We start from the raw sequence: 21,103 nt of genomic DNA, 5'->3' as shown, positions 1-21,103 counted from the left end.
AAAGCTAAACTAAACCATAACAATAACAACAACAACGGCAAGAGTTAAAACAACGCCGACTGCGCTGCCGACTGCTGTCCACACTTGTTGACATTATTTACGCAGTTGGTTTCTACCACAATATTGACGACGCATTTACTATGAGAAACGCGCAAAAAATTAAAAAAAAAAAAAAAAATACAAGAGAAAGAACAACAACAAGCAGAACGAGCAAAAAATTTTACACGCGCGAAAATAATTGCGCAAAATAGCAAAAACAACTACAAGAACAACAACGAAAATAGAAGCAGCGCAGCAGCAACAACAACGTGAAAAATCTAAACACAGTAAAAGCACAAAAGAAAATAAATACAAATTGACAAGAGCGAAAAATGCGCGCCAACCTGACGAAATTCGTCTCGTGCTCGTTGTTGTTGTTATTATTACTATTATAATAATTATTGTTGTTGCTGCTGCACTACTAAACATTTCAGTTGTCTCCGGCGTCGCCGTCGACGTTGGCAGCGCATTCGTTGCAAAGTCAAAACAAAACAAACTACGTAACGCAAACGAAAGCAGAAATAGTCAGTTGTATGCATGTGTGTGAGTGTCGAGCCAAGGGCCACAACAACAAAACTGCACGCGCCAAAAGTGCAAATGCAAACTCAACAAATTGAACGAAATTCGATTTCGACAAATCGGCAAAACGACAAATCAAAGGCAAAAGCAACTTCTGCTCTTTCGCTCTTCCTCTCATTTGCTATTGCCAGTACCAAAAACAATGCACAAATTTTAGAGGCAATCAAGACAGAAAATAAAGTTGAGGAAGTGGAAGTTGAAGCAGAATGCAAAGTTGTCCTTTTGCTAAAGTGTTCTCACATACGCATATGTATGTAAATACATTTGTACATACAAAGGAAAAGAGTAAAAGGAGACACAACGGTAACAATTTAATATTCATGTACAGCAGGGATTTAAAGTAAGGGAGGAGTTGGGGGGTGGGGGATTGTCTCTTCGTTTTTTTCTTTGTCGCATTGCGCATCGAGTTGGACTTTAACCCTCGGGTGCCAATTAATGTTTGCTGCTCTTTGTGAAATTAGCAACAGCGCATTATGCAATTAAGCCTCTAACTGCCACGCCCACAGTCACAGCCTGCTTCTATGTGAATGGATGTGTTTCCTTGCGGTAGCAACTTTATTGGTTTTAACCAGAATGAATACCCTGCTATTAGAGTACATTAACTTTGACACACACTGCTCGAAAATTGCGAACACTCTTATGCTACATATACAGTGGGTCATAGGTTATTTGACCGACTACATTCTATTTTACTGCATTCTTTTTTTATTGCTTAATTAAGCATAATATACATTTGTTTGTATATATGAATAAATTTTATTAAAATTATATTTAAATGTGCTTTTCATTAAAATATCAATTCATTTAAAATGTTTAATATATTGTCGTAGAGGGTCAATTAAGCTGTGAGCCACTGTATGTATATTTGATATTTGTGTTCTTATTAAAGTATTATTATTCAAAAATGATATATCTATCCTATTTATCATTTAACTCCATTACGGCTCTCATTTTTGAAAATTAATTTGTTTCAAATATATTACAGGGTATCAAACTGGCTAGCATAGTACAAAAACTTATGCTTATAAGAGAATATTTAATAGTAAATTCAAGTTATACAAATTAGTAATATTTTTATATCAAACTTTAACTACGAAAATATAGGTTAGACAAAATATGGTTTATTAAGAAAAAAAAAAGATAGATCTAACAAATGAAACAGTTAAATAACGAGAAATCAAACTAAGAATACAGAAAAAATGTATAAAATACAAACATTTTCAAATATTTATTGACAAAAAATGTGCTTAGAAACAGTAAAATAATTAAGTTAAATAATAAAAATAAAGCTAAAGCTAAACAATATTGAATATTTCGTAACATTTTATTAGTTGATGTAGAAATTATAATATTTGATAACTATTATATTTATTTTATTAAGAAAAATCATTTATTTTATTAAGAAAAAAATAATAAATCAAAAATATTTCTTAATATTTTATCATGTGATGTAGAAATCATAATTTATTATGTACATATATATTTATATTCGAGTTTTTGTTTTAAGAGTATTTGTGCTTCGGCTCTGTGGAATTTGCACATGTCCCATTATTTAATTTTCATTCCCTTTGGTATCAATATCCTTTTCACAGCTTGTTTTATCAACTTAATTATGCTTTTCATTTGTTCTAGCTTAACCCACTCGTACCTCCCAAAGCCTACTTAACCCTTGGTAACCTGCAATCGAAACTGTTATTGTAATTTGATAGCAACAAGAGAGAAAGAAAGAGAATAAAAAATAATCCTGTTGCGACTCCTGTTGCTTCTCTCTCTCTCTCTCTCTTTCTTTGTCTCTCTGTCCTGTCAATATGGCTAATGAGTTCGACACCCTGTGTGACAAGTTGTTTACTTCCTCCCCCATCCCTCTCCCTCCCCCACTAATCTATCTGCTGTTGTTTTTTCATTTGGGCGCATAATTAAATTAGACTTGAGGTAGGTTTCATATAAAGTTGTTGCTTCTTTTCTTTTGTTTTTGTTTTCTCAGTCTTTCTTGTTTCACTGCTTCTGTTTGTATTTGTTGTGTTTCAGTTGCGGCTTTTCTTACACTTGCTGTCGACGTCAGCGTCGCAGTCGCCACAAAGTTCAACAGTTCAATCAACTTGACAAACGGAAATTCGAGTTGCCAACTACGTTGGTGTACTAGAAAAAAGCTTAAATTACATGCATAAACACAAAAACACACACACACACACACTCAAAAAAGTAAACATGAAAATATGTGTCTGTGTTTATCGCCCGCACATTGCATTTATTTGCATTTGTGCACAATTTCTTATTTAACTTATAATAAAAACGCAGCAAAACAAAACGCATTCGATTTGTCGTTTTCACTCAAAACAAAAACACACAACACATACGCATACATATACAGAAATATGCGCTCAAAAAGCTAGGCAGCCGGCCGGCCGGTTGGGTCCAAAAACAAAGGTAAATAAACAGAGAGCGTTAGCAGCAAGCCATGAGAGTGTGAGCGTGAGAGAGAGAGCAAGAGCGCGAGTGAGACACGTGTGAGTTATTTTGTTGTTAGCTTTTATGGTTGCGATGTCTAATGAAATTCATATTGAGTTACAAACGTTGTGTGTTTGTGTGTGTCATTGTAAGAGCTTTTTTTTTGTCCATATTGCGTCAAATTGCGCAGTCAAGCCGCCCAAACAATAGCGTAGCGTATAACAACAATCAGCAAATACACAAACGTACATGCTCTCACAACAAAAACTCAACTCAAAGTAAAGCAACGCCATTCTCACCACTCACCACGCTCAAAGAGAGTGCGACTGCGACTGCTAGAGAGAGAGGCAGCGTCTGGGCAGCGTATGAGTGTGTGTGCGAGTGCTCGAGTAGCGTTGAGCGTAGGTAGCCACGTCAATGCGGACTGCTGGTTCAAACACTCTTTCTTGTGACTCAGGCACGGCTGAACGTCCGACGCGTGGTTGGCTCTTCGTCTTTGTAGATTTTGGCTGTTTCCCGCCCAACAAAAAAAGAATTAACTATACAAATATATAAATACATATATAAATATATATATATTTCAATATATGTATATATAAATAACTAAATAAAAATATAAGCTTAACTAGGCAAAGCAATAGACGACAAGTAATTAAAGCAAAATATACAACAAATTAAAGTTACCAAAAAAAATATATATTATAATAACTACAATATTCAAATTCCTGTTCGGACTAACTAAAAAGCGTAAAGTGTAACAAAAATCACATACATATTTAATTAAAACGGACACAACAAAAAAAGGAGACAATTCAAAAAAGGCGCCCGCCAAAAAAGAATTAAATTGAATAAAAAGAAACAAATGAGATAAAAGCTTCTGCTTCAAATAAGTGAATGTGACAACAACAACAACAGCTACGAAAGAAAAGTAATTCGAAATCGAAAAAATAGCAAAGAAAACCGCTACAAGGCAGACAATTTGTTGTAGGCTTTACGTGCGTGCGTGTGTGTGTGAGTGTGCAAATGTGTGTGTAAAAGCAGAAGCTGAAGCAGGAGAAGGAGAACGAGGAGACAGCAAAGCAGAGCGATAGATGCCGCTGCTTCAGTTGCTGCTTCAATTTGCTGCTGCGACGAGCACCAAAGAAAACGAAGAAGTTAAAGTTGACGTAAAAGTACGAAAAGTACTTGAAGAAGCAGACGACACACAACGGAGACAACAACAACAGCAACTAATTTGCCTAAATTAATTCAACAACAAAGTTTTCACAGTGTGTGTTTGTGTTAAATAATATACATATATATTAAATATATATATATATTCACTTTTTTTTTTCGCAATTGAGCTGCATTTTTTTCGGGTGTACAAATTTGTTAACACATTATAAATTTTTTTGTGTGTACTAGAAGTACAACAAAAAAATCAACAACAGCAATTGGATTAAAGTAATAGCATATTATTAATTAAAAAATAATAATACAACGAAGGAGCACAGCAAAAGGTAAGGAATTCAAATCAAATTAAAAAAAAACAAAAAAAGTAACTAAAACATACACACACACATACATATACGCATAGTGGGTAATTTTTATTTGATTTTTATTTTTATTCGTTCTTTGATTTTTTTTTCGTTTCGATTTCGCTTTCGTCAAGTCAATTATTTTTCTAACCGTTTAAAATTTGTGTGTGAAGAGAAGGAAAAGACGAACAGAAAGATAGTAGAAGTAGTAAGAAAAACGCGCGTGCCAAATATATTGCCGCATACGTGCAATGAGAGAGAGAGAGGACAGTGCAAGATAGACAGATCAACTTTTATCAGTGTATGTTTGATGCAATATAACAGTTATTATAATTACATAGTATGTGTGTTCGTAAAATATAATAAAATGTCCGCTTGTTGTTGTCAAGCTAATTTAAATGGCAAATCAAATAGAATCAAACAATTTATGTATTTATAATTAACAGCCTAGTCTGTCGTTCTGTCGTCTGCTCTGATAACTTTTCTGAACTGTCGCTGCAACAGCAGCAGCGACTGCGACAGCGGCAGCGACAGTGGCGCCAGCATCTCAGTCGCTGACGTTTTGCGTCAAATGAAAATTAAATTCCAAAATTTGACAATTAGCTTTTTTTTCTTGTGTTATTTGCGTGCCGTTATTTCTTTATGTGCATCTCTTCCTGCAAGATGGCGACGTGGTAAGAAGTTGAGACAAATAGAGAGGTGTAGAAACTTGTAGAACAGTTATAGAACAGTACAACATATAAATTTTGAAATGTTATAAATTGTATAAATAAATAATAAAAATTAAAACAAAATAAATTAAATAATAAATATTTAATTGTAAAATTTACAATAAAATATAAAGCACTAAATAAATATAGTTTTCGGTTTTTTTTTTATTTTATTTTTTTTTTTTTTTTTTTTTTTCAATTTTTTTTAACATTTAGGTTTGTTTCGATTTTCATTATCGGAAGTAAAAATCTTTAACCTGTTCTAATTTTATTTTGAAGATATTTTGAGTTGGTAAATTTAAGTCTGAGTAAAAAAAAAAATATAATAATTTCTATATACATTTGTATGAAATCCTATAAAATAGAATGTAAAAACCGGAACAGGTCTGATTTTAATAATATATATGTGAAAATATAAATGTAAAATAAAATGGTATTAAATGGAAAATCAAATAAAATAAAAATTTGAAACTTCAATTGAAAATTAAAAAAAAAACAAATAGATTTCCTTTAAAATTGTTATTGTATATCCTTGCGCCCTTAATTTATTCCTTATTTTTCTCTCCTGCTTGCAGTGTGCTACAACAACAATAAAAACAACAACAATAAACAACTCAGGACAAAACTAATAGTAATAGCAACAAGAGGATACATATATATATATATATATATATATATATATATTCACATATATATATTTATTATCAAGATTGAGATAAATAGAGTTATCGATTAAAGATGGCGACTGCCTGCAACGGAGCACTTTCCAGCTGCGATTATTTCAGCGATATTTACGATGAGACGATGGCAAATTTGTTGTTCGATCAGTTCGATGATCAGTGGAACATTAGGGGCGCCTCCAGCATCCAGGAGGATGTTGCCAAAATCGCCGCGAATCGTTCCCGCTCCGTGAGCGGCTCATTTCTGGATGAATTCAATGATATTGACGTGAAGAACGAGATGCGTTTCGGCGATTGCATGTGGTCGTCTTTTTCCGCAGTGCCCTCTCTCGATATTATGGATAATGGTGTCAAGTTCACACACATCGGCTGCAACAACAACAACAACAGCAGCAGCAACAGCAGTAATAAGAACAACAACAACAACAGCAACACGATAAATTCCGCTGCTTCCAGTTATAGTGAAAGTTCCGCTGTACCGCCAGCAATTGTGAGCGGTACAACGTTGATGATCAAGAGCGAGATCGAGGATGATGATGATGATGTGGAGGAGCAAGTGGGGGAGGAGGATGAGGATGCAGAGAACTGCAGTGAGCAGAACAGCAACAACAACAGCAACAACAACAAACGTGCAAGATATGCAACATCGGCAAGAATCACAATAACAAAGCCCAAATCAATGCACTTTACAATCAACAACAATAGCAATAACAATAACAATAACAAGAGAAACAATAACAACAATAACAACAGTAACAGCAACAACAATAACAGTGCTGAGGAACATATACCGCCAGGTGCCTCATTGTTGCGCAAAAGCAACACAACACTAACCAACAGCAACAACAAGAATGCACTTATCAAATCACTTGCAACATCATCGCTATCGCTATCGTTATCGAAATTGAATAATCTGAATATGACCAACTCGTCATACGATAACAATACCAATAATCTAACGGAATTCCGTCACAATGTCGATCTTCGGGCCTGTGTCATGGGCAGCAACAACATTTCGCTGACGAGCAGTGCCGATGCCACATATATCGATCACATCAGTCGCGAGTTGCAGAACACGAGCAAGAAATGTATCGATATGCTGCCATATGTGTCAACCGATCATCAGCCCCAAATCAATGATGTTCTCGATGTCATTAGTCAACAAACAACAGCAACAGCAACAACAACAATAACAACAAGCGATGACGATGCATCGATTGTTGTTGCCACATCATTATCACCGCCAGCATCGAACTCCGATTGTGATTCCGATGACGGCGATTATTCAATGGCCGATTCCCGCTGCGGATCATCCGCATCCGTCGACGGTAACAACAGCATCTACATGCGTCACATCAGCGATCACAGTTATACGCGCAGCGAGATGGAAACCAATCTGGAGACGCCCTCCGATTCCGGTAAGTCAAATCTCTCATCTGATCTGATATTCGATTTAACGAGTAGTACACTTTGTTATAACACATTCAATAAGTGCATAAATATGTTGGATTATTAACTGTTCTACCTGCCCATACAATTGTTGTACTTTGTTATACAAAGCAACTCTATCCGTCTACAAAACTCATTTACCTCCCCTTAATAACATCATTGACTGTTGTAGTTACTTGTTATTATTTTCATATCATTTTGTTATTATTATTATTTGCATATCATATTTATTGGTATTATTTTTTATTTAATATTTATGATTATTATTTTTTAATACATTTTCTTATTTATCCATTTTATTTTTATACTTATATTTTATTTATTATTTTCTTTGCACCCTGTAAGACAAAGCAACTCCTTCGGTCAACCTCTATCCCCCCCTCTCATTCACAACAGCTGTCGATCAAAAAATAACTGTACATGCTCTCTCTCAACTCAACTCACTCTCTTTGATTCCCCTCCCTTGTTCGCAACAACATCAGCTCTTGATCGAAAATAACTGTGCATGCTTGCACTCTTCCACTCCCACTCTCTTTCTCTCTCGCTGCACACGCTCATCCTTGTGCTACGCTAGCATTCAACTAGTGTTGCCGTGTGGGCGCAAAGCAAACAACAAAAAGTAATGTGACGCGCCTAAGAAAATCGATCGCCTACGTCAACAGCAAACGTAGTAAACTTTACGTTACACACGCCCGCCCACGCGCTGACGTCGACGGCGACGTTGACAGTGGCAGCGCAGTTTACCGGCTATACTTTTGGGTGGATTAAAGAGCTTTCATTGATTTTTCTGCTGCTGCTGCTGCTGTTGTTGTTGTTGTAGTTGTACATTTCATTGGCGCCTTGTAGCCTACGCATAGCGACACTACCCACCCTTCCTTAACCCCCACCCCATTCCCCCACCCCTCGCTCTTCTGGCCAGGAAGTTGCGGCACGTGGCTTTCATGGCTCATTATGTTGTTTTGGCCCTCATGGCGTCATCCTCTCGCATCCCTTGTTGTTGTTGTCGTTGTTGGGGGTTAAAAGCATCCCCTAGCGTCGTCTTGCGCAGTTTGAGCTACGCCCTAAATATGTAACTCTCTCTCTCTGTCTCTCTTGATCCCCCCTTTGTGGCCAACACCCCGATTTTCAAGGATGTCTGCTCCCATGCCACATGCCACGTGTCATTTGCCTTGACTTGAGTTTTGGGGTTCAATGTCTTTTTGCTTGCGACTCGACTTGTCAACAACAGATGGAGCAACCCTCGCAAATATACTACTACATACTACTCTTTTTACAACTACTAGCTACTACCATCACTCTTACTATTTTTCAAATATTACTACTGCTACTCTTTTACTATTCTACTACTACCTTTTACTCATGCACAAACACAAGTGCAATTTGGCGCGTAAAGCTTTTCTCGCTGCCCATTCACAAACTGCAGGCGCATACACCAACTCACACACACAAACACATATACACATACAACGCCCGCGCGTCGTGCAAAAACAAATTGCACAAGTTTCGTTTTGTTTTGTTTTCGTCTGTCTCCCTCTCTCTATCTTTCAGCGAAAACGTGCGCTCGCTCTTGCCTTTTTTTTTCTATTTTTTTTTCGATGGCGTCGCTCTGCCGAGTGCACTCACACTCGTATTGCAAGCAGAGAGACGCAGTGGCAGCGACGGCGACAGCGACTGAGACAGAATAATGTCGCCGGCGGCGTTCACAAAGCTTATGGTAGATTCTTTTTTGTAATGCTTTTTTCTTTTGTTATTGTTTAGTGTTGTTGTTGTTGTTGATTGTTAATTTTTGCAGTTGTTGCTGCTCTTTTTGGGTGTTGTCTGTTACTAGGCGCGCTCAATTCCCAGCCTATCTATGTGTGTGTGTGTGTGTATATATATACATATGTATCTGTATCTGTTAAACTATTAGCGAAAAACGCCCACATAATAAACTGATGCCTAACACACACACACACACACAATTGTATATGTTTCAACTCAAGAGATTGCCAAAAAGTCGCGCGCGTGAAACGATTAAAAAAAAAAAGCGCGCAACGTGCGAAATTAGCCGACGCCGACGCTGACGCCGACGCCGACGCCAATCTCAACTGGCTGCTGATAGCAGCGACGCAAAGCACGAGGGCGTCCAGCAGCGGCATTTGATGATAATTGAAAAACGTAACATGACTTAAGTATGTGCACACACACACACGCATACAGTACGTTAAGAAAGTTTCTTAACAAAATCAAAAATATATATAAATATAATTTTTATTAAAACGAACTATTTTTTAACAACGCAAAATAAATAAAAGCAAATACATATCTATGTGAATTTTTGATTATGTCAAGAAACGTTTTTGACTAACTGTATTTGTAGACTGTGGAACAACACGACACATGGCAACTAAAAAAGCAAAACTATTTCTATACAAACCAACAACAACAACAACAACTGTAACAGGTGCGTGTGCTGCAGATTAAAAGCTGCTGGCTATGCGTATGTCTGTCTGTTGGTGTGTGTGTGTGTGTGTGTGTGCGTATGTGCGTATTTGCGCGTGACGCTTCATTAGCAGAGATTGTGTTGTGGAAGTCATGTGGAATGTAACAAAGCAAAGGAGACGGTGTGGAGGGGAGAATGATAACGCAACGAAAAAGGATTGAGTGTGTAAAGTGTGAAGTGGGGGAATGTGGAGTGGAGAGGTTAAAGCAACAGTTGAATTGTAACACACACACAATGAAAAGCTTTACATAATCTCAATTAGTTGTTGATATTTGCAAAATTTATCTAATATTTATCTAACAAGTTCTATTAATAAATGCACTATAGTAGTGTATGATATTTGTATACACACACACACACGCACACGCATACCATACATAGTTTGTGTGTCTGTTTCTGCTTCTTCTTCTTCTTGGTCAGCCATGTTTAGTATTTGTTGGCGCCTCGTTCGTTTTGTTGTTGTTGGCATTGTTTCTTCTTTCTACGCATTTTATTGGCATTTTCGCACCTTTTGCTATGCGTATTGGTTGTTGTTGTTGTTGTTGCCAAGCGAATACAATCCAAATACCAAATACAATCCAAATTCACAAAAACCAAAATGTTAATGAACTGAATGAAGGTCGGCGAATAATAAAACAACAACAACAGCAACACAAAAAAGTGCGTAGAATCGAAATAAAACAGAAACGCACAAAAGTTTATGACTAGAGCTTATATTAGTTTATTATGATTATATGATAATAATTAATACTGTAGTTGTAGTAGTAGCAGTAAAAGTAGTTGTTGTTATTATTATTATAAAAAAATGGAAGGGAGTGTGAGAGAGAGAGAGAGATGTGCCTTGTCGTCTATGCCGTTTAACTATTGTTTTTATTTGCTGTGTTTTTCCATTTGTGTTTTGCTTTTGTTTTGTGTTTTACTTTCGTTGAAAGACGAAATTTATGCGTCTGGCGTCGCTTGACGCCAAAAACTTACAACATTTTTGCCCAACCCCAAAAAATACAACAACAACATCAAGACACAAGAGCAAAGAGAGAGAGAGCTTTAACAATGCTGCTGCGACGACGTTGACTGCTCTGCTTTGCTTTGCGTCGTTTATTTTTCTTCTTGCGTTGCGCGCTGTTGCTAGGCGCGTCTTTTTTTTGCGGTTCCAAAAAAGCTGCGTGTGTGTGTCTGTGTGTGTGTGTTGTCTCTCTGCGTGTGCGTGTCTCTCTCTCTCGCTCTCTCCCTGTCTCGCTCGTGCTTGTCTTGCTTATTCGCACACGTGAAGCAATAAATTGTTATGCTCAAGGTCGCAGCGCAACGACGACGACGAAGGCAATAAAATAAAAATGCCTTAGCAGCGACTGCGCTGCTCTTCTTACGCACTTAATTTTTGTTCGTTTCGTTTCTTTTGTGAGTTTGGCAATGATAAGCGACGACGTTGACGCTGACGGCGACGCCAACGCCAACGCGCCTTCCTTTTCGGAAGTCGCTTTCGTTGTTGTTGTTGTTATTTCCTTAAACGGAGACTTTGTAAATATATGTACATATATACAGAATGTTGCTAGCCTTTGGCACGCCCAATAATAAAACTGAATGTTGCTAACGCGCTCGTTCTCTTTTGCAATGTTGCCAAAATGTTGCCAGACGTATTTCATTGTTGTCATTTCTGCTCATAATTTATGCTGCTCTACTGTGTGTGTGTGTGTCCCCTTGGGACTCTGTTTGTGTGTGTGTTTATTGATATATTGATGTTAGAAGTTGCTTTGCGCATTGCGCCATTTCAAGTGGTGGCATGGGAAGGTTGGTGGGTTGGGGGGTGGGGCGGTGTCTTCAAGCGCTCTTAACGACTTTTTTATTGCGACTTTTCTTTTTGTTGCTCTTTTTTGTTATTTGTTATTGTCACATAAGAAAGGGTGGGGCGCAAGAATGAGTCATAAATGGTTGACAGGAGATCCAGTGAAAGAGAGAGAGACAGAGGGCGAGTGGGAGGCAGGAAAGCATCAAATTACGCTTTGTTGCTGCAACTTGTTGCCAAGCACACTGACTGCAGTTTTACACGCACAAATGCAAAAATAAAAAATACATACCAAAATTGGTTTCTTTTGAAACATCGAAGATTTGATACCCTTGTATTTAGTTTTTTACTGATTGTATGATTATGATTTTGATTATGTCGAAATAGTAATTTGACATACTGTACAACACTGTCTGGCTCGCCTCCCTTAATATGTTACAAATTGCATGACAAAATTATAATACCCGCTTCAGCAAGGGTATCAAAAACAAATCTTTGCTTGGCGTGGGAATTCTGTTAGCGGCGACTGCGGCTGCGCAGCAGCGGAAGCGACGCTTCGCATTCAACTCTTTTTTTTGCAATTGCAAATTGTTGTTGTTGTTTTTGTTGTGTTTCTGTTGTTGTTGTCTGGTAAAACCGCAAAACATTGCAATGCGATTGTTTGATTGTTGTTTCTGCTGCTGTTGTTGTTGTTGTTGTTGCCAGCGACATGCTGCCAACATGTGTTTTTGGCAACACACATGTGCAACACTTTGAGAGGCACTGTGCAAGCGTGGGAAACACAGTTTGGCGCGCACTGTAAAATGTGCTCTCATCATGCAAATTTCGTAGAAAAGCAATAAATTTATAAATCATTTCAAATTCAACGGAATACAACAACAAAAACAAATACAATAAACGATAAACAGCAATAACAGAATAAATAAATGCAAAACAACAACAACAACAAATACAGAACTTGAAATTGCACCAAACGAAATGAAATCATTGTTTAAACTTTAAACTGTCGCCAAGTTCTCAATACTGGAATATGAATAAGTCAAACAACAACAGCGACAACAGCAACAACAACAATAATAATAATAATAAAAAACAACAAAATGTGAGACTTGTTTTTTCTCTCTCGAAATTCTTCCTGTTTTTATTTTGGTGAACAGCAAAAGAAGCGGGAAAAAACGTAAACAAAGCGAAAGAGGGAGAGAGAGAGAGCATAACAATTAAATAATAAGAAGTGTTATTAAACAATTTACAACTACTACTAATTTTTTGTATTGCTTTTGCTTTGCACAATTATTTTGATTATTTGTACCACTGTGCGCTTGTTTGCTTTGCTTATTTATTTATTTATTTATATATACGTTCAAATATCTTCCGTCATTCTGTATCTTTGCCTTCATTTTTCTCCTCCTCCTGCTGCCTTGTCCGTCTCTTTTGTAGGCTCAAAATTCTTGATGCGAATTACATCATATGCCATTTTTATTTTTATTTCAATTTCAATTTCATTTGTGTTCCGTTTGTTCGTTCGTCTTGTCTATGTGTGTATGTGTGTGTTTACATTGCGCGAGCGTGAGCGAGAGAGAACGAGCGCAAGTGGAATGCAAAACGAACACAGCATCAATCGCAGCAGCAACAACAACAGCAACAGTGACGTTAGCGTCGCCGCCTGCTGCGCTTCTCTCTCGTCTGGTCCACTCTCCCATTTGCAATGATCCCTCACTCTGATTCACTCTCTTTGTGTGATGCGCTCTCTCTCCTCACTGCTCACTGCACTGCGGAAACAATGCACTTGTCACTTGCCTTTTGTTGTGCCTGTCCTCTGTCCCTTGTCCTGCGTTGTTGTTGTTTTCTGTCTCGTCGTGTTTCTTTTGTTTTGTTTTTCAATCAGACTCGAATATGTTAATTTTATAGGGCAAAAGTGTTGTTGGCAGTCTCTCTCGCTGTGTCTCTCTGTTGGTGTGTCTGTGTGTGTGTGTTGAGCTGCATAAAAGTTGCGCAACTTATTCAGTCGTGCTGCTTGCGTCGCTGTCTGCATTTTATTTGCAATTGTAATTAACTACAACAACAACAAGAACAAGAACAACAAGCTGTTTCCTCTTTGTCAAGCTTTACTTTATTTTAATGTTTTTTGTTTTGTTTTATTTTATTATTATTACTATTTCACTCGGTGCTTGCCTTGATTTGATCTTGCGCTGCTTAGCAACAAAAGTTGCCAAGCTGTTTGGTTGCAAACAAGTTTGTCTGGTTTTTTTCAGTGTTTGAAAAGCTGACAGTCACAGCAGCAACAGTCGTAAAATTTTGTCTGTGCTGGGCTTCTGCAGCCAACAGTTTTTGCAGTTCTGTTATTGCTAGAACTGTTGCTGCGAGCATTTTCGACAGTCGCAGTCGCAGCGAAAGCAAAAACATTTTTTTATCAGCAGCGCAGCGCTTCGGGAATCGACAACTTCGGCAGTTTTACGAATGCTAGAGCTGTTGCTGCGAGCATTTTCGACAGTCGCAGTCGCAGCAAAAGCAAAAACTGTTCTTGATCAGCAGCGCAGCGCTTCGAACTGCGTGTCGCCAGACAGTCGCAGTCGCAGCAAAAGCAAAAACTGTCGACTGCCGAACAGCACAGCAGACAGCTTCGACACTTTTTGCTTTGTTTTGGTAACTTTTGTAACTGTAATTGCCGAAGTCACTTTCGGCGTACTTTGTAGCAATGAAACAGATCGTAGACGAAGTGACTTCGCCAATTACAGTTACAAAAGTTACCAAAACAAAGCAAAGCAAAAAGTGTCGAAGCTGTCTGCTGTGCTGTGCTGTGCTGTGCTGTTCGGCAGTCGACAGTTTTTGCTTTTGCTGCGACTGCGACTGTCGCCAGTTCACGCAGTTCGAAGCGCTGCGCTGATGATCAAGAACAGTTTTTGCTTTTGCTGCGACTGCGACTGTCGAAAATGCTCGCAGCAACAGCTCTAGCATTCGTAAAACTGCCGAAGTTGTCGATTCCCGAAGCGCTGCGCTGCTGATAAAAAAATGTTTTTGCTTTCGCTGCGACTGCGACTGTCGAAAATTCTCGCAGCAACAGTTCTAGCAATAACAGAACTGCAAAAACTGTTGGCAGTTTTTTAAACACTGGTTTTTTTTATTTGCTGGCAACTGCGACGCCGGCATCGGCAGCAGCAGCAGCAGCAGTAACAACAACAACAGCAGCAGCAGCATCAGATACATTCACAAGCTTTATCATTATATTTCACCCTGTTGTTGCCACCTCCTTCCCTCTGCCCCTTCTCCGCTGCGTCATGCCGCCATTTGAGGAAATCCCCCTGCAACAACAATTGACAGTTGTAAACTAGTTGCATTCGCTTTTTGCTTCGATTTGCGCAACATTTGGAATGTTTATGAGTCGGCGCCATTTCTTTAGTTGGTCTTTTTTCATTCCTTCTTTCATCTTTTCGTTGCGTCTCTGCTCAAAATGCAAATCATGCATCGCCGGCTATCTGTCTGTCTGTGTGTGCGTGCGGTCTCGCATTCTCCTACTCCCGCTCTCTTGAGCTTTGACGGTGGTCGTGTTGGAATCGCGCGCATTTTTCAAGAAACAACAAAAAGTAAAGGATATATACATACATACATAAGTGCATAGCAACATTTAGTGCTGTGTCAGCGACATGATGAAGAGCGACATTGTTGCTGCGACCGCCGCATTCCAACAGATGATGATGCTGCTGAGCTGCAGTCGCGACGACTCGGCGTCTGTGTCTAAGAACAAAAACAAAAAAAGGAAAGAGACCGGGAAAAAGTAATAAAAATGGCCGTTGGGCAACATTCTTGCTGGGATGTCGGGTATAAGGTCTGTTGCTTGTCTAGCCGACAGCGTTAATGATGTTTCGTAATGATGTTTGGTGGTTCGGTGGGTTTTTTTTTTTGGTTTTTGTTTTGTTTTTATATAAATTTTTTTTTCTGCATTTTCTGTTTCTTCCTGCTAAAAACGTGTATGGATGATAAAATGCGCTGCTTGACTCATGCAACATGTTGCTAAAGGTGGTTGCCCACCAAAGGCAACGCTTGGCCGGCTATCACTGTGTTTCCCCTCCTCCCTCCACCCCCCCACCACTTTTATTTTGCATTGCACTCTATCTCTGTCTAACTTGAAGCTGGTTTCGATTTCGTTCATTTGCGGTCGCGTCGCAGTCGCGTCGCGCCTCTGCTGCTGCGCTCTGCTGACTGCACTTGGACTTGGACTTGAAGCTTTTCAAGCTTGAACTTTGAAGTTCGCTTGCATTAAGTTTAATGTTGTGCGCAATCTTCGTTTGCTTTATTGCCTGCCTGGCAACAATTCTCTCTCGATCTCGCACTCTCTCTCCTTCTCCTCACACCCCCGCCTTTAACTCAACACAGCACAGCACCGGTATCTCGCTCTGGCTCACACTCTCTCTCTCTCTCTCTCTCTCCCTCCTGGCTTTCTACAATTGCAAAAGGCGAAAGGCAAATAAACATAGAATAATCAACATTTGTGTAAATATTCGCAGCTCAAGGGAGAGAGAGCGAGAGAGGGAGAGGAGAGTGGGCAGTGCAGATAAAGCTGTGACATAAGTTTTATTTTCTTTTTCTTTTTTGTTCTCATTTTCTCTTTTGCTCTGGGCAAATTTGATAATTTGATTAAAGGCATTAAAAACAGGGCTGGGCAGCATTTGATTGCAACCGCCGACGCAACTGCGACGGTGACTGCGACAGCGACGTCTACGTCGACGTCAGTTCATTGGACGCGCCAACGGAAGCGCCAAATTAGCAACGGAAGCTGCGCAGAGTGTGGAAGGGGATGGGGGGGGGGGTTGAGGAAGGGCGTAGGCAGAAGAAGAGGAAATGTGTGTGTGTGTGGACGACGCGTCGCGTTAAGCGTCTGCCCGCCAAAACTGTACACTCTGCCTAGTACCGTTATCAGCGAGCGTGCGTGTTTGCGCTTGTCGTTCTTTTTTTTGGCACGCACAAAAGACAAACACACATACATATATACTAACAATCGCAGCAATCCTACCCACCCCAACCATCCACCCACCCACCCACCCCACTGTTTAAACGCCAAGCGGTCGCGACGGTTTATGAGCTTTTTTTTATTATTTATTTTCTTTGGTGCTGCTTGTTTCATTTGTTGTTGCTATGCGGAAACTATGTGTGGCACATGACGTCAGTGGCATAGAGGGGTGGGGGTTGTGCTCTTGAGGGTTGTGTCGTCGTCTCTAGTCGTTTTGTCTGCGTGCAAATCTATTGCTTCCTGAATTCTGATACTGTTGCAAGTGGCGTCAAGTCACTTGTGTGTGCCCCACAACGTTGACACACTAATCCGCTTTGCGTGGGGCACAAGCTCCTTTCCCAAAACCAGAGAGAGGTCGGAAGAGAGCGGGAGCGGGAGAGAGAGAGAGAGAGATAGAGGCGCAATGACATCATCATATTGTGTCATTGAACTGTCGTTGACATTCGTTAGACATTTGCAGGGCTTTCCTTAAAACATTTTCATTTTAATATGTAAGTGTATGCGAATTTAAAACTCGTTACTCGTTATACGTTGAATCGATGCATTCTGCTCGTTAATCTGTCGTCATTTAACTGTTGCTACTTGTTAGTCCTTTACTCGTCAGTTTCTACTTATTAGCAGCTACTCGTTACTCGCTACTCGTTGGTTCCTACTACTCGTTGCTGCACAGTCTTTTCTAACTCGTTATCCATGCCACACTCTTATAATTTACTTTTGATAGAATTTAGTTAAATACTCACTACTCGTTACTCGCGACTCGTTACTTTTACATTTTTACTAGCTACTCATTACTACTTAGATTTAATTTATTACTCGTTAGGTCTTACTCGTCATAATGTTTTACTAATTTTCTGGTTTACACTATTTTCATTTTTGTATCGCTGCAGATGAGGAAATCGATGTAGTCACGTTAACAGACAAAACGCTACCCACAAATCCATCGGATCGCGATCGCCGTGCACTGCAGACAAAGGTTGCCAATAAAATGTCAACCCTACCGCCACCAAGACGCGGTCGCTTTGAATTACCCTACACACCGGCAAGCAGTAGTCCCGTCAAGTCCGAGGCCAATTCCCGTTTCCCATCGCCGTCGAGTACGCCGTACCAGGGCGGTGCTGCTACCGGATCCGTGTCCACCGTCTACTCGCCGTTTTTGTCACGGAACAGCAACAGCAACAGCAACAACAACAGCAACAGCCTCAGCAGCAGCAGCAACAGCAGCAGCAGCAGTGCTGGCAGCGATTGCACAACACTGCAATGGGATCTTTACAGTTTGCCCAAGAGGAGTAAGCGTTATCACAACGATACTCCCTACCGTGTGTACACCTCGATCAAGGACACAAAGTCGTCGCTGACAGGTGCCAATAAGAAGAGTCGTGTGAAGAAAGTGAATACAAATGGTTTGACCAGCGGCGCTTTTCCGGTGTATCCAATGTCGCAATTGAAACCACAGCAGCAACCCACGTTGGGCGCCAACAACAGCAACAGCAGCAGTAACAGCAGCATTAGCAGCAGCAGCAGCAGCTGCAATGGAAGCAACAGCAACAGTAGCAACAACAGCAACAGCATGTTGAAGCGTCAGTTTAGTCTGGATGAGGCAGATACGATTGAGAAGCGTAATTTGCATAACGATATGGAGCGTCAGCGTCGCATTGGACTCAAGAATCTGTTTGAGGCGCTGAAGAAACAAATACCCAATATCCGTGACAAGGAGCGGGCGCCCAAGGTCAACATATTGCGTGAGGCGGCCAAATTGTGCGAACAGCTGACGAGCGAGGAGCGTGAGCTGAGCCTGAAGCGTCAATTGCTGAAGGCGAAACAGAAGCAGCAACAGGAGCTGATTGCACGTCTGCGTCTGAGTAAGAATGCCGCTGAATGATAGCGATAACAGCGATAACAGCGATGATATCGATGATACCGATCATAGCGATCATAGGACGTAAGTGGGTCAAAACGGGTGGGTGAAGAAGATAAGAAAAAGATGAAGATGAAGATGAACGGCAACTGTGCGAGGAGGGGCATGCGATTTCAGAGTTGTAGAGTTGTCACGTCGTTTGCAAGACAAAACAAAAAAAAAAAGATTGAGAGAGAGACAAGTGATCCTCGATAAAAATATATATTGTTTCGATGTCCATATGAATGCTACGATAGTTCCACGATAGTTTGTTTTATATATTTTCAAAAATATATATAAATGCCTAATTTTTTTTTATGTTTTTTTTTTTTTTTTTAGCTGTATTTTGACGTAGGCTCACAAGCATTTTTTGAACTTCAATATCAGTTTTTAGTATTAGCCATTAGAGCGTACGAACGATCAATCGAACCATGTCTCGATGATGATGATAATATAACTATAACGATAACGATAACAGTTGTAATAACATTGATGATGATGAACATAGATGCTGCTTGATGATGTCTATGCATCGGATGCTATAAATAACGCTATATATATATATATTTGATTTTTTTTCTTATTAGCTTTCGGCTTAGGCTTACACATCGATTCGATACTTGTATCGATATGCATCGATATACTGCTTCTATAGATGATAGATAAAAAAAATAGTGATTTAAATTGGATTTCTTTAATGTGATATTTTTTGATTTGATTTTGAAGAAAGCAAAATGCAAGTTGGAAGAAAAACTATAACTAAACAACAACAAAAAAAAACAAAAAAAAAAATACAAAAAACAAGCGATAAACGATAAACGAAAAATGTTTGAATAAACAGATTAGCAATAGGTTATTAGACGAGGGACACGGAATTGAAAATGAAAACGGAAACGGAAACAGTCTTCAATCCTATGAAAAGGCAGGAATTGCAAGTCTTATCCTCTAGTTTTTACTTATTTACTTTTTTTTCTACTATTCTTATTACAATTATTGTACATAGTGTAGAAGTTTAGTTACTACTTAGATAGCTACTTAACTATGAAGTGAAAAATAGCAAGGACTATAGAACCAAACAACAACAAAAAAACCACAAAAACGGAAACGGAAAACAGACAAAGTTGCAACGAAAGAGCCACTAAAAGAAATGCAACAACTAATAAGAACAGGTGTGTTGTAATAAAGAGAGAGAGAGAGAGAAAGAGAGAATTGAATATGAGGTTGATGTGCGCCATTTTGCAGGAATGAAATGAGCACAAACACTTTAAAAAGAGAGGAGAAACAAGAGAAGAAAACACAAAACAGAAGATAAATCATAAGCGCAATATTTGAAGAGACGCGTCAAACAAAAAAAGAAAGAGAGAAACAACAAATGAAATGCAAAGAAACCGGAAGATAGAAAACAAAACAATTTATCAATTTCAATTAATATATAGCGACTATCCTATATCCTATATATATAATAAATTTATATATAATACCAAGTCCTTTTTATACAATTAGCTGTCTAGTTTTTTTTTCTTTTTGTCTTCAATATATATATTAGGAGACCTCCTATTTAATTAAATATTCGAGTATACATATATAGTCGATATATACTTCTAGAGAGCACATGCAAAATGAATACGCAAATGTGTTTAGGTTTTCTATTAATTTAATTACATACTTATATACAAATTATACTGTTAAAAATTTAATCGATTAATCGTTAGACATTAATCGGTATAGCTTTCTTAGGCATACGAAAGAAGCGCTTATAACAATTTTACTGCCCATATATTTTTTAGAGTTACAAACAAAGCGGCTTTTTAGATTTTCCTTCGATTTTTTCTCCTCCCCAAACAAATATCCTATTTAGATTTACAATATTTTGATATGAAGATGAGATGTATACATAATTTTTTTTTCTTTTTTTACACATCTATTTACACATCTAAACTATGTATAATTATAAATTTTGCAAATTTTTTCAAACTTTTTTTTTTTTTTGTATAAAAAACTTTTGCAAATGCATATGAAATGCACGTGAGAAAAAAAAAAAAATAAGTGGAAAACTATTACAAATAGATACAACGATAACAAAACGGGAGCTATAGATTAGATAATAGATAAAATAAAAGGATAAACTGAAAAAAGAAGTGAGAAAGAAAAAAGCAAAAACAAAAATTTTTTTGGCTGCAAAAGCAAAAGTTTTTGCTAGCTGTTCAACTGTCGATTTTTTGCTAATAAGAGTTATATATGAGAACGAAGTTAGAAACACCACGAACGAAATGAAAAACAGAAAGAAAAAGAAGATAAAAGAAAACAATAAAAAAGAAATAAATGCGAGTTACTGTTATATATACAAATACACAATACAATACCCTATAAAAATACCCCTTAAAATATATATACCTTACATATTAGAATGTTTTTGCAATGAAGTGAAAAAAATATATATAATCAAATATAAACTTTATTAAGTCCTTGATAACGAAGAGAAAAGAAAATTAAAGAAAAAAATCTGTTATTTAGGTTTAG

At 38.4% G+C, this 21,103-nt stretch overlaps 1 protein-coding gene across 3 annotated transcripts; it reads left to right on the top strand.

Moving 5' to 3' along the window:
- The first annotated feature begins 3,709 nt into the window (after positions 1 to 3,709).
- On the top strand, positions 3,710 to 20,855 carry LOC117794067 (myc protein). Of its 3 annotated transcripts, none has more exons than XM_034634531.1 (3): positions 3,710 to 3,714; positions 6,370 to 7,391; positions 17,577 to 20,855. In XM_034634531.1, exons 2-3 carry the CDS (start codon positions 6,482 to 6,484, stop codon positions 18,566 to 18,568), a joined length of 1,902 nt encoding a protein of 633 aa, XP_034490422.1. In that variant the 5' UTR covers positions 3,710 to 3,714; positions 6,370 to 6,481; the 3' UTR covers positions 18,569 to 20,855. The 3 variants fall into 3 exon arrangements, with proteins under 3 accessions (XP_034490422.1, XP_034490421.1, XP_034490420.1); XM_034634530.1 differs by lacking the exon at positions 3,710 to 3,714 and having other exon boundaries at positions 5,892 to 7,391; positions 17,577 to 18,198; positions 18,229 to 20,855; XM_034634529.1 differs by lacking the exon at positions 3,710 to 3,714 and having other exon boundaries at positions 5,892 to 7,391.
- Positions 20,856 to 21,103: the final 248 nt, after the last annotated feature.

The sequence above is a fragment of the Drosophila innubila genome, chromosome X (assembly GCF_004354385.1).
Source record: "Drosophila innubila isolate TH190305 chromosome X, UK_Dinn_1.0, whole genome shotgun sequence".
Classification (NCBI taxonomy): domain Eukaryota; kingdom Metazoa; phylum Arthropoda; class Insecta; order Diptera; family Drosophilidae; genus Drosophila; species Drosophila innubila.
The sequence above is the reverse complement of the archived record's forward strand: the minus strand, read 5'-3'. Positions and strand labels throughout refer to the sequence as shown.

Excerpts from the sequence above, each read along its gene's own strand:
- LOC117794067 (XM_034634529.1), top strand. The coding sequence starts at position 6,032 with ATGGCGACTGCCTGCAACGGAGCACTTTCCAGCTGCGATTATTTCAGC. Across the intron at positions 7,392-17,576 it reads GGAGACGCCCTCCGATTCCG|ATGAGGAAATCGATGTAGTC; the intron begins GTAAGTCAAATC and ends GTATCGCTGCAG.